General features: G+C 37.7%; 1 protein-coding gene across 5 annotated transcripts in view; it reads left to right on the forward strand.

The window, feature by feature from the left end:
- The window catches only part of LOC135476080 (smoothelin-like), a 38,644-nt gene that overhangs the window by 16,752 nt on the left and 9,243 nt on the right, over positions 1–12,649 (forward strand). For 3 of the 5 annotated variants that reach the window (XM_064755975.1, XM_064755974.1, XM_064755979.1), the window contains exons 2-5: positions 3,739–3,873; positions 7,202–7,277; positions 8,241–8,540; positions 11,423–11,563. In XM_064755975.1, coding sequence (XP_064612045.1) covers positions 3,739–3,873; positions 7,202–7,277; positions 8,241–8,540; positions 11,423–11,563 — 652 coding nt within the window. Of the gene's footprint in view, positions 1–3,738; positions 3,874–7,201; positions 7,278–8,240; positions 8,541–9,451; positions 9,554–11,422; positions 11,564–12,649 lie in introns of all 5 variants that reach the window. The other 2 variants (XM_064755976.1, XM_064755978.1) reach the window with 2 other exon arrangements.

Here is a 12,649-nt window from a genome sequence, read left to right on the forward strand (position 1 = left end):
TTGACCGTGCTGGTGTTGACTGTTGGTGTGGACTGTGCTGGTTTTGATGGTGTTGACTGTTGGTGTTGATGGTGCTGGCATTGACTGTGTTGATAGTGCTGGTATTGAATGTGTTGATGGTGCTGGTGGTGACGGTGTTGGTGTTGAATGTTCTTGTTTTGGTGGTTCTGGCATTGGCTGTGTTGGTGTTGACTCTGCTGGTGTTGACTGTTGGTGTTGTCTGTGCTGGTGTTGACTGTGTTGGTGTTGACTGTGCTGGCGTTGATTGTGCTGGTGTTGACTGTGCTGGTGTTGAGAGTGTTGTCGTTGACAGTGTTGGTGTTGACTGTGCTGGTTAACCTTTATTTAATGATTGATTAATAACAGCTACAAGTTGAATGTGCTGGTGTTGGTGTTGACTGTGCTGGTGTTGACAGTGCCGGTGTTGACAGTGCTGGCGTTGATTGTGCTGGTGTTGACTGTGCTGGTGTTGAGAGTGTTGTCGTTGACAGTGTTGGTGTTGACTGTGTTGGTGTTGACTGTGCTGGTTTTGATAGTATTGACTGTTGGTGCCGGCGTTAACTGTGTTGATGGTGACAGTGTTGGTGTTGACTGTTCTGGTTTTTATGGTGCTGGTGTTGACTTGGTGTTGTCTGTGCTGGTGTTGACTGTGTTGGTGTTGACTATATTGGTGTTGATGGTGCTCACGTTGACTGCTGATGTTGACTTCTGGTTTTGATGGTGCTGGTGTTGACTGTTGGTGTTGACGGTGCTCTTTTTGACTCTGGTGGTGTTGATGGGGCTGGTGTTGACTGCTAGTTTTGATGGTCCTGGTGTTGAATGTGCTAGTGTTGACTGTGCTGGTGTTGATAGTGCTGGTGTTGACAATGTTGATGTCAACTGTGTTGGTGTTGACTCTGGTGGTTTTGATGGTGCTGGTGTTGACAGTGTTGGTGTTGACTGTGCTGGTTTTGATGGTGCTGGTGTTGACTGTGTTGGTGTTGATGGTGCTGGTTTTGACAGTGTTCATTTGTGTGCTGCAAAAACAGCTGATATGGGTTAAATATTTGTAGCTACACGTACTGTAGCCAATGTTAGGATACAACAGCTTCGTCTGAGAAAAAGAAATAAGTGTCGCCAAAGAAGCTTTGATGTCATCATTAGCGGATCTCTGTTGTGATCATAGTTTGTTTTCTTCTCCCCTTTGGAGATGTATGGTATTCAGTCACTACCATTTCCCTTAAATGTAATATCCATTACCATTTCCTTTACATATAATATAATATTCACTACCATTTCCCTTAAATGTAATATCCATTACCATTTCCTTTACGTATAATATAATATTCATTACCATTTCCCTGAAATGTAATATCCATTACCATTTCCTTTACATATAATATAATATTCACTACCATTTCCCTTAAATGTAATATCCATTACCATTTCCTTTACATATAATATAATATTCACTACCATTTCTCTTAAATGTAATATCCATTACCATTTCCTTTACATATAATATAATATTCACTACCATTTCCCTTAAATGTAATATCCATTACCATTTCCTTTACGTATAATATAATATTCATTACCATTTCCCTTAAATGTAATATCCGTTACCATTTCCTTTACATTTAATATAATATTCACTACCATTTCCCTTAAATGTAATATCCATTACCATTTCCTTTACATATAATATAATATTCATTACCATTTCCCTTAAATGTAATATCCATTACCATTTCCTTTACATTTTATATAATATTCACTACCATTTCCCTTAAATATAATATTCAGCTGTGACATATTGTGACATTTTAGCCACTGTAGTTTGTGATATGATAATAAATACTGTTTTTTCTTGTGAGATTAAGATTTCTTGTGTCTCTGCTGTAATTATGGTGGATTATTTTGACATTAACTGTTGTCAATAATTCTGGATGCAATTGTAAAAATTTAATAGGGTTGAAGTTTCCTGTTAACATTGTGTGTTAATAGACAGAAATCAATAGCATAACCCTGTGAGTTTCAGTCCATGCTGGCTTTTTGTCCAGCCATAAGTGGGAAGGTCTGTCAGCAACCTGTTGATGGTCATGGATTACCTGCCGGGCTCTGCTCGGTTTCCTCTTGCCATAATGCGCCGTTGTATAAGTGAAATGTTTTTGAGCATGCTGTAAAACACCAGTCAGATGAATAAGTGAATAAATAACTTGCGACCTGCTACAAGCTGGTGCAAATACATGGACATTGAAGTATGTGGGTGTATTAATGAAGTGAAATGGTTCTAGGAGAAAACATTATTCAGTGTGAAAGTAACCATTTTTTTAGTCGGTAACTTTGGTTAGTGTTGCATGTGCCATGCTGTTCTAAGCTTTCAGCCAGCAGAAATACAGAAATACCAGATGAGATCTCTTAAATTAGTCCTGATAGATATTTACGTGAATGATAAACAAAGCTTATTTTATCATCTGACTGCCATTAGTCCCAAACCCATATCCAACAAAAGTGCGAGAAGGTGGAGCACTTACACTGTGTTTCATGTGGAATTGAATAAAATAAGAACAGACAGGAGATATTAGATAGGAATATATATACCTACATTTTTGACTTGTTGGTGATCTAGGCAAGCTTGAGCTGAAATGTGGAACAAAAATACATGTTATCGTTGCATTCCTGTGCAATCCCCCTCCCCCCTCGACCTTATTTCCCTTAAGCCTCCCACCCTCCACCACCCCAACCCAGTTCCACAATCAGTGTAGCAGTCTGGGAAGGTGTGTTAAAGTCATCAGTTTTGCTATCCTAGGAGTCTTTCAATAACACAGTGTCCTGATCATTTGCAAGCTTCTTTACTTCTACATTCTTCTGCACAGTGGCTTATTTTAGACCTGCAGAGTTGTCTGCTCTTGGACTGTTGGAGTTAGACAGACATGTACATCTGACCTGTAATTCTATGAGGTGCACGTTTTTTTTTTGTGACTTAGTGACTTTGGCTGTTTTAAGTGGATACACTTAAAGTCCACTTAGTAGGTTGAGCAGGGTTATTCTGAGAGGTGCATATATGTAGCAATTATGCTTTCTCCACACTGGTTAATGTGTGTGTGTTTATAAACTTACACAAAAATTTGGTTCTCAGTTTTCACATAATTATACTGCAGTTCTTTGCTGAAAAAGAGAAAGGTTGTCAGGGTAATTGTAGGCACTCGATTGAGAATGTTTGGATTCGAAATTTTCTGCATGAGGGATGGGTGCCCCAAGTAGAATTCAATTGTCATGAGAGGGGGTGGTGTCTAGTGGTAAAAATGTAGATAATGAAGAATATGGCCTATCCTCAATTTATGTTAGTTAGGGTTTTATTCTAACTGTTCATGTAAATGCTTAAGTAGTGGTAAATTAGATGCCCTCTACCAACATGGCTTACATGGCTTATGCAGAAGTAGGTAAAGGAGTGCTGTGATGATAAGGTTATAGGGACTTTCTTTCCCGAAACAGTTAAACACAAGTTTTCTTCAGAAAAATAACAAAAGTTTACTTCAGATAAGGGCTTCAACAAATAATTTAAGTTTATTTACACACAAGAGTTTGTATGAATTTGTTAGATTACTGGATTAAAATTTGCTGTCCTCAAAGCTTCTGTGTAAACTGACGTTGTTTTAATGTTGTGTGAAAAAATGATGTATATGTATTGTGAAAAAGAATTAATGATTTTATTAAAAGAAAAAGTATGAATATGCCTTCCATTGTGTGTTTCAGAAAGAGTCAGGAGCAGACAGTGGGAGTCAACCAGCCGTTTCTGACTCTGGGTTTGACTTGTCAACAATCCACAGAGACATCATCATGTCGGCCAAAATACAAGAGATTGAGGATGAGGAGGAGTTACACAAAATGGTGAGTTAATGAGGATTGGGGTGAGCGACAGAGAGGGAGAGGTGGGACAAAACCCCAAAATACAGGGATTTAAAATGAGGAGTTACACAAAGTGGTGAGTTAATGAGGATTGGGGTGAGCGACAGAAAGAGAGAGGTGGGACAAAACCCCAAAATACAGAAGATTGAGGATGAGGAGGAGTTACACAAAATGGTGAGTTAATGAGGATTGGGGTGAGTGACAGAGAGAGAGAGAGGTGGGACAAAACCCCAAAATACAGGGATTTAAAATGAGGAGTTACACAAAATGGTGAGTTAATGAGGATTGTGGTGAGCGACAGAGAGAGAGAGGTGGGACAAAACCCCAAAATACAGTAGATTGAGGATGAGGAGGAGTTACACAAAATGGTGAGTTAATGAGTATTGGGGTGAGTGACAGAGAGAGAGAGAGAGGTGGGACAAAACCCCAAAATACAGGGATTTAAAATGAGGAGTTACACAAAATGGTGAGTTAATGAGGATTGGGGTGAGTGACAGAGAGAGAGAGGCGGGACAAAACCCCAAAATACAGGGATTTAAAATGAGGAGTTACACAAAATGGTGAGTTAATGAGGATTGGGGTGAGCGACAGAGAGAGAGAGGTGGGACAAAACCCCAAAATACAAGAGATTGAGGATGAGGAGGAGTTACACAAAATGGTGAGTTAATGAGGATTGGGGTGAGTGACAGAGAGAGAGAGGTGGGACAAAACCCCAAAATACAGGAGATTGAGGATGAGGAGGAGTTACACAAAATGGTGAGTTAATGAGGATTGGGGTGAGTGACAGAGAGAGAGAGAGAGGTGGGACAAAACCCCAAAATACAGGGATTTAAAATGAGGAGTTACACAAAATGGTGAGTTAATGAGGATTGGGGTGAGCGACAGAGAGAGAGAGGTGGGACAAAACCCCAAAATACAGGAGATTGAGGATGAGGAGGAGTGACACAAAATGGTGAGTTAATGAGTATTGGGGTGAGTGACAGAGAGAGAGAGAGGTGGGACAAAACCCCAAAATACAGGGATTTAAAATAAGGAGTTACACAAAATGGTGAGTTAATGAGGATTGGGGTGAGTGACAGAAAGAGAGAGGTGGGACAAAACCCCAAAATACAGGGATTTAAAATGAGGAGTTACACAAAATGGTGAGTTAATGAGGATTGGGGTGAGCGACAGAGAGAGAGAGGTGGGACAAAACCCCAAAATACAAGAGATTGAGGATGAGGAGGAGTTACACAAAATGGTGAGTTAATGAGGATTGGGGTGAGTGACAGAGAGAGAGAGGTGGGACAAAACCCCAAAATACAAGAGATTGAGGATGAGGAGGAGTTACACAAAATGGTGAGTTAATGAGGATTGGGGTGAGCGACAGAGAGAGAGAGAGAGGTGGGACAAAACCCCAAAATACAGTGATTTAAAATGAGGAGTTACACAAAATGGTGAGTTAATGAGGATTGGGGTGAGCGACAGAGAGAGAGAGGTGGGACAAAACCCCAAAATACAAGAGATTGAGGATGAGGAGGAGTGACACAAAATGGTGAGTTAATGAGGATTGGGTGAGCGACAGAGAGAGAGAGAGGTGGGACAAAACCCCAAAATACAGGGCTTTTAAATGAGAAGTTACACAAAATGATGAGTTAATGAGGATTGGGGTGAGTGACAGAGAGAGAGAGGTGGGACAAAACCCCAAAATACAGGGATTTAAAGTGAGAAGTTACACAAAATGGTGAGTTAATGAGGATTGGGGCGAGCGACAGAGAGGGAGAGAGAGAGGTGGGACAAAACCCCAAAATACAGGGATTTAAAATGAGAAGTTACACAAAATGGTGAGTTAATGAGGATTGGGGTGAGTGACAGAAAGAGAGAGGTGGGACAAAACCCCAAAATACAGGGATTTAAAATGAGGAGTTACACAAAATGGTGAGTTAATGAGGATTGGGGTGAGCGACAGAAAGAGAGAGGTGGGACAAAACCCCAAAATACAGTAGATTGAGTATGAAATGCACAAAATGGTGATTACAAACAAGGATTAGGGCCAGAGACAGGTGAGACAAAACCCCAGAATACAGGGCCCGGGATCACGAAGAGATTTTAGACTTGAGTCAAAATTTCAAATGACTTTAAAATTGTTATTTCTTACATAACTACGTCAAAATATTGCTTGACAATGTAAATTCACAGTAAGGTGCTGTAAAACAAATTTGAGCTAAAATAACAGAAAGGATCATACCAAGTATAATGATTGAAATTTTGACTTAAGTTTAAGATTGCTTTGTGATTTCGGGGCCAGAAGATTGAGGATGGGCTGCACAAAATGGTGAGTACAAACGAGGATTAGGCCCATAAACACAGAGAGAGAGAGAGAGAGACATGTGAGACAAAAACCCCAAAACATAGGTTGTGGATATAGGAGTTACAAAAAATGGTGAGTCAGTGAAGATTAGGACAAGTGACATACCGAGAAAGAATGGACAAAACCTCAAAATACTGGGGATTGAGGATGAGGCACTACACAAAAAGGTGAATATACAAGCTAGGATTAGGCAGAGAGAGAGAGAGTGAGTGAGTGAGTGCAAAAGCCCAAAGTACTGGAGATTGAGGATGAGGTCCAAAAAATGGTGTGGTAACCAGGATCAGGAAGAGAGGAGGTTACCAAAAAATGGTGTGGTAACCAAGGAATTTGAGGAGGATGATGATTTATAGATAGAATAAATCTTTCTCCAGTGTCGGAGGAGGGAATAGTTTTATGTAAATTTCAAAGATTACCCTACTATATTGGCAGTCAATTGAGGATAATGTACAGGAAATGGAGAGCCTGAAAAGTACAGGAGAGAAGTAAAATATGCATCATACAGTGGTAAGCATTAGATTTCCAGGTGAAACACTTTGTGAATTGAGGTTTTTATACTTCAGTAAGCTATGCAGTTTGCTTGGTAGTGATTGCCTCCCCTTATTTGAGAGGTGGAAATGTAAATAAGCCGGCCGACATTTCAGGTGTCCTGTGAGTTCACACAGATATGGACAAGCTAAAAGGTGAGATTTTACAGTACTTGCTAGGCTGAATACGCATCTCGCGTTGCCTGGTCTGTCGCCTCTTAGCCCCGTTAGTTCGCAAAAGCCCCCCACCCTGTCTCGCCTGAGCCTGCGTGAACTCGCGAGATCCCAGAAATGCCGACTCGGCTCAGATGTATTCTTGTGAACTTGTGCATATGTGTACGCAGGAGTGTATTTGTATATCTCTTCATGGCGCTATACGTGTTGTTCTGTTATTTTTAAAAACATTCAAATATTTTATCATTGGTTTTATTTACAGTTGAACACAACAGATAATTTTGAAGACAGAAAAATGATCCGTGCTAGATTAAAGGAACTCCGTGAAAAGGCCAGAGGTGAGAAAAAGCATTTTTTCCCAGCACTATTAATATGGCATATAAACATACATTCCAATATATGTCATATACCTGTATTAAAGTACATATAAAGGATTTGACAAATTCGGTGCCATTCAAAGTACTGTGCAAAACTGTTCCCAAAATGGATTTCATTTCTGTTTTTAAAGTTTTGATGCATTATTAAAAAGAAAAAATTTAAAGAAGGATAGATTTTTTACACCATTGCTTTCTTAATTCATGATCATAATTATTTCCCTTTGTGTACTGAAGATGGTTTTTACTGACTCAAAACTATGTGAAAAACTTTTGGAAAATATAGTTTCCAAAGATCCACCTAAGAAAATAATTGATTTGTGTGGAAATGTTTAAAAACAATTTGAAGTATTCTTGGACACAGTTTGAAGTTACCTTGCGTTTGAGGCACACATTATGTTCGACTTTATGTGTACACTTTAACATCATAATCACATAATAATCACATGTACAGGATTATTTATGCCTTATTATTAAACTATAAACAATGTATTCTAACTCACTCTTAATTATATATGGTATAACATCTGGCTTTTTATTTATATTATAGAGATCTGCAATTAATAATTTACACATATATTTTTTCAATTAATCAATATATCTTTTACAATTGCTGATTAGGTGAGTATAATCTTGCACCAACCTTACACCTGGCAAAAGTATAATGTATTGGTGATTGGGCATTACTTTACTATCATGGATGTGTATTACAAAGTTATTTTCAGGATTCAAGGTTTACTGAAAATTTAGCCAATATAGAAAACCTAGCAGCTTGTAAGTTTTGCCCCCATAATCCTAGCAAAATAGCATTTGGTCGTGGAAAGGTGAGCAATTTTGGAAATCAGTGTGGACACTATTGCAGCAGCTGCCCACGATCATTTTTTTTAGCCGTAATGCGCCAGTGAAGTAATTAATGTCGATTTACAGAGGAATGGGAAAGGGGTAGGAAAGAGCGGGAAGCTGCCGCAGTAGATGTAGTGAAATTACGCCAACAACGAGCAGAAGAGGACAAGAAGAGGAAAATGCAGTCTTTTCAGACGCGTGCTGAAACGGCGGGGAAAGATCTGGAAGATAAATACCTCGTCCAAACACAAAAAGATCTAAAAGATCGACAGCAATTTGCCGCAGACGAGAAGCAGAAAAAATTGGAGGCTTATAAACAAATTGCCAAAACTGGGTCGGGAGTTAGTGAATCGAGGGTCACCACATCAAAACAATCCACCACAGGTTAGTAGCAGTTGTCTGCCCTTTGTTGTATAAATGTGTGTATTTTGACCCCTGTGAATTCTGGTACCACAGTATTAATCTCACTTGTACACTTAAGCAGTATTTGAACTGATTTACTTATTTGATTTTCACATTGTTTCAAGTATGGTTTATCCAAAGATTTAAAATCCTCATAAAAAAAATTTTATGCACAAGGTTTGATAGTGTTCAGAGATTACTGGAGAAGTATTGTTTGTAGGAAAAGAAACGTCACAAGAGCATGCTCTGCCTGAGAAACATTGCCACTGTCTATAAATTTAGATCAAGCTCTGTTTCCTGAAACTTGCAATTGCAAAACTTTTGCACATCGCTTTTCATAAAGTGGAATACAATTTTGGAGGGGGTGGGGGGGGGGGATTGAGGATGCAGAAATTGACTTCTGTTGAAGGGAAGAAATATTCGTGTCATTTCAACGCTATAAGAGTTTGAAAGTTTAAGACTTTTGGTATTAAATCAACTAGTTAAAAGCATCTTGAACCCGTTGATAATTTCAAGTCGTCAGGTTTACAGAATGTCAGAAATACCTGGATCTGACAATATTATAAATAGCACATGTTCAATGATGTAAAAAAAATATGTTTTTTTTCTGTGTTTTAAATGATGTATTTCTTCTACAGGCTTCTCGGAGAATGTGTTTTGGGATGAAACTTTAAGATAGATTTTTTCATTTGATTTGTTTGTTTTTTATTCCAGTTTTCATATAGACTCATAAATGGTGAAATAATAAGAGACAGTTTAATAAATGGATGCATTTTGCGATCACTTTTTATGAAACAATTGATCGTCTGCTTTATTTCTTGATTTTTTTTAATTTAAAATTTCTTTAGAAACGCTTTTGAAACCATTGTAACTCTGTCCTGGCCCCTTTCTAGACAAAGATGGTAAAACAACAACAACGACGACGCCGAAAACAGTGACAGTGCAGCAGTCCGGGTTTGGGGGCACCCAGTACGGGGCCCCGGGTCCCAAGCCTGGTAAATCGCCCCCCACTATATCCTATCCCCCTGGATATGTTCATGTTTGCCTTGAAGTGTTGTATGTTTTTCCATTATTCTAATTGCCACAAAGCTTGCAAGCTGGGTTTATACTGGGTATTGCCTTGCTAAGATGTCTGTCCGTCTGTCAGTCCATTGTTCACTGCAGAAACACAAGTGCAGTTTGACATAATTGAAAGGAAATTACATATACTGTCCTGGAATATATTGACCTGCAATATCTTGTATATGTATACAGTTGAAATACATGCACCATCACCAATTTTGAGTCCAAAACCTGTTTTAGGAATTTATGGAGACATCTATTTCAGATGCAATATGAAAACTTTAGAGTTTATAGCCTTGTAGTTAAGCCCTTTGCAAATATTTTTCATTCGATACACCTGGTGTATAAACATCAGTGGGGGCTGTCAATTTTTTGGCATCTTCTATTTTAACAGGTGCAAATGGGTCAAATAGTTAACTGTGTATCTTTAAACTTGAGTCATTCACTGCGTAATGAGGGGCCTGATTAGAAGATTTAGACATTTTCTGTGAACTCACATTTTTTTTTGCGAATATGCACTTACTTTTGAAATTATGGAAATTTTCCCACTTTCATCAATGGCATTCAGAAACTGTCTTTTCATTCACTTCTTTTCTGGGGTATGTTTAATGAAGATAATTATTTAAAGGTTGATGCATCATGCAGAATGAGGTGAAATACAGTCATTTTGTTTGACTCATAAAGTACGCTCATTTTGAAAAGTTAACGAAGGGCTTTCATAGATGTTAGTTCAATGATAAACATATACATGTTTTTGCAGTTCTATCAGTTATATATTTCTAAATTGACCCATTTTATTTACAAATGTGTATCAGTTGCATTCTTTATCTATTATATTCACAATCTCATATCCATTATTCTCACAATAAGACTCTGTATCGGATAATTTTGAAGACATTTGTTTCATCATTTAGTTTGGTTTCTAATCACTGTTTCATCCATTCCACTTCAGTATTCATTTTCTAACCACTCATTGAAAATGGATTTTGGAAAACATTAGAACTGACTTTATAAATAAATATATATTTTCATATAGCAATTAATTTACATATTGGCTCCCATAGAAACTTTCGCATGATCATATTGTCCATATTGCCTGTGCTACTAAAAACTTTGAATATAAACTTTGCACTGCACATACTAACAGAATTGATACTTGTATTTTAAACATACACTTACAATAGCAGTGTTATGTCATTGGAATCTGTATATAATATATACATGAAAGAAATGTTTTGCTCAGTTCTTAATTCTTGTGACTCTATGATATTGTTTATCATGAATTGTCCTAAATTCATGATAATTTAGGACAAATTTGATAACTAAGATGAATTTTCCCTCTGTTGTGGCCTGCTCGACCATTATTGCCACACAGTTACTCTTAGTTTCATTAAAAATTTCTGAATATTTTATTTATGGTCCTTCAGGAATGTAAGTAGTTTGTACCCAACTAAGGTAAAATGGATGTTTGTTTCATTTTCTGCGGAAGAACTCAAAAATGTACTTTTTGTTGAATTTATTGGAGTCCTTGTTTTTGTGCAGGCTTTGAACCTGACCAATATTACATTGTGACTTCAGCATTTGAAAAACCTGAATATGCCACTGCTTTTTAAAAAGGTTAAAAAGTATCCTTAATATTTCTGAAACTATTTCTTATGCACACATCACATGATCATCATGTCGTTGTTTTGTGCGGTGTTAAATGAATTATTAATTCAAGTGTGCTGTGAAATGGATTGCGTTTGTGATTAACGTATTTGCACGATGAGTGAGTGTGTTTTTGCATTGTTTTTATCGTCTAGATGATGTAGCCAATAACCTGGCAAATAAACTTCAGCAAGTCACTAGTCCGTACACGTCAGGCAAAATAACGGTGCGAACCGAGTCCTGGAACAGCCAAGAGGGCATGGTCAAGAAAACTGAAACAACACAGCGATGGGGAGGTAGAAAGAACAGCCTTTCATTATGCTTCTTTCATAACAATCTTTCCACTTGGTAGCACCAAGATTGCACTTGACTTTATGGCATATATAGCCATTTAATGCACAACCTCTTTTTTTTGTAGACCAGTTCATTATTATATCCTTTAGATTTGACTATATTCTTTTTTCGCCGATACATTCCACCTGTTTTTGTTTCTCAAATCTGCAAGCCTATATGCACAAGCATCAGTTATAGTCATTGGATGAGGTATATTTAAACATGCGCCTTTTTTCTGTAAATGTACCCGTTCTGTTTGGTTTTTGCGAGTTGCAATACGCAGATATCCTGTTTCAACAATTAGGGCATTGAATTAACATCTCACTGTGCTGCCCTCGATAAGCTGTGTCATACATAGTTTATGTTCCATGGCAGATTGCGCACATATACAAAAGACTGTTAAAGACTTCAGAGAATTAAACCCAATACTTATTATAAACACCATTTAAAAATGTAAATCAAGCAGTTTAATTCCTGTTTTATAGATAATGTCATTGGTGTCAGGATTGTCCTTGTATATATGGACGTCTACATGCTGGGTTTGGCCATAATGTGGAAAGGTCTGCCAGCAACCGGCGGATGGTCGTGGGTTTCCCGAGGACTCTCTCCGGTTTCCTCCCACCACAATGCTGGCTGACGTCGTATAAGTGAAATATTCTTGATAAACACCAATCAAATAAATAAGTGTCTTTCTTGAATACACTTCCATGTTAAGCATTATTCATGTTTCTCTACAGCCACGAACAATACATCTTGTATCTTTCTATTTGCATCTTAACTTTATCTTGCATGCTTTTGACAGCTGAGAATTTTGCAAGAAACTGTGAATGTGTTTTTTTTTATTTCATGGGCTTAAAGTGTAGTTTATTCCTTCATCCATTTTAATTATCAATTTAACTGTCAATAATGTATAATTCTTAATTTTATAGGAACTTGTGGCAAACTTTACTGGACAGAATTCATAGTTGTTTTTTTTAATACACCAAAGTTTACTAGCATAGATATACAGTTGCACTTTCTGTAAATGGTAGAGTAGCTACGTATAACTA

This window comes from Liolophura sinensis, chromosome 10, assembly GCF_032854445.1.
Source record: "Liolophura sinensis isolate JHLJ2023 chromosome 10, CUHK_Ljap_v2, whole genome shotgun sequence".
Classification (NCBI taxonomy): Eukaryota; Metazoa; Mollusca; class Polyplacophora; order Chitonida; family Chitonidae; genus Liolophura; species Liolophura sinensis.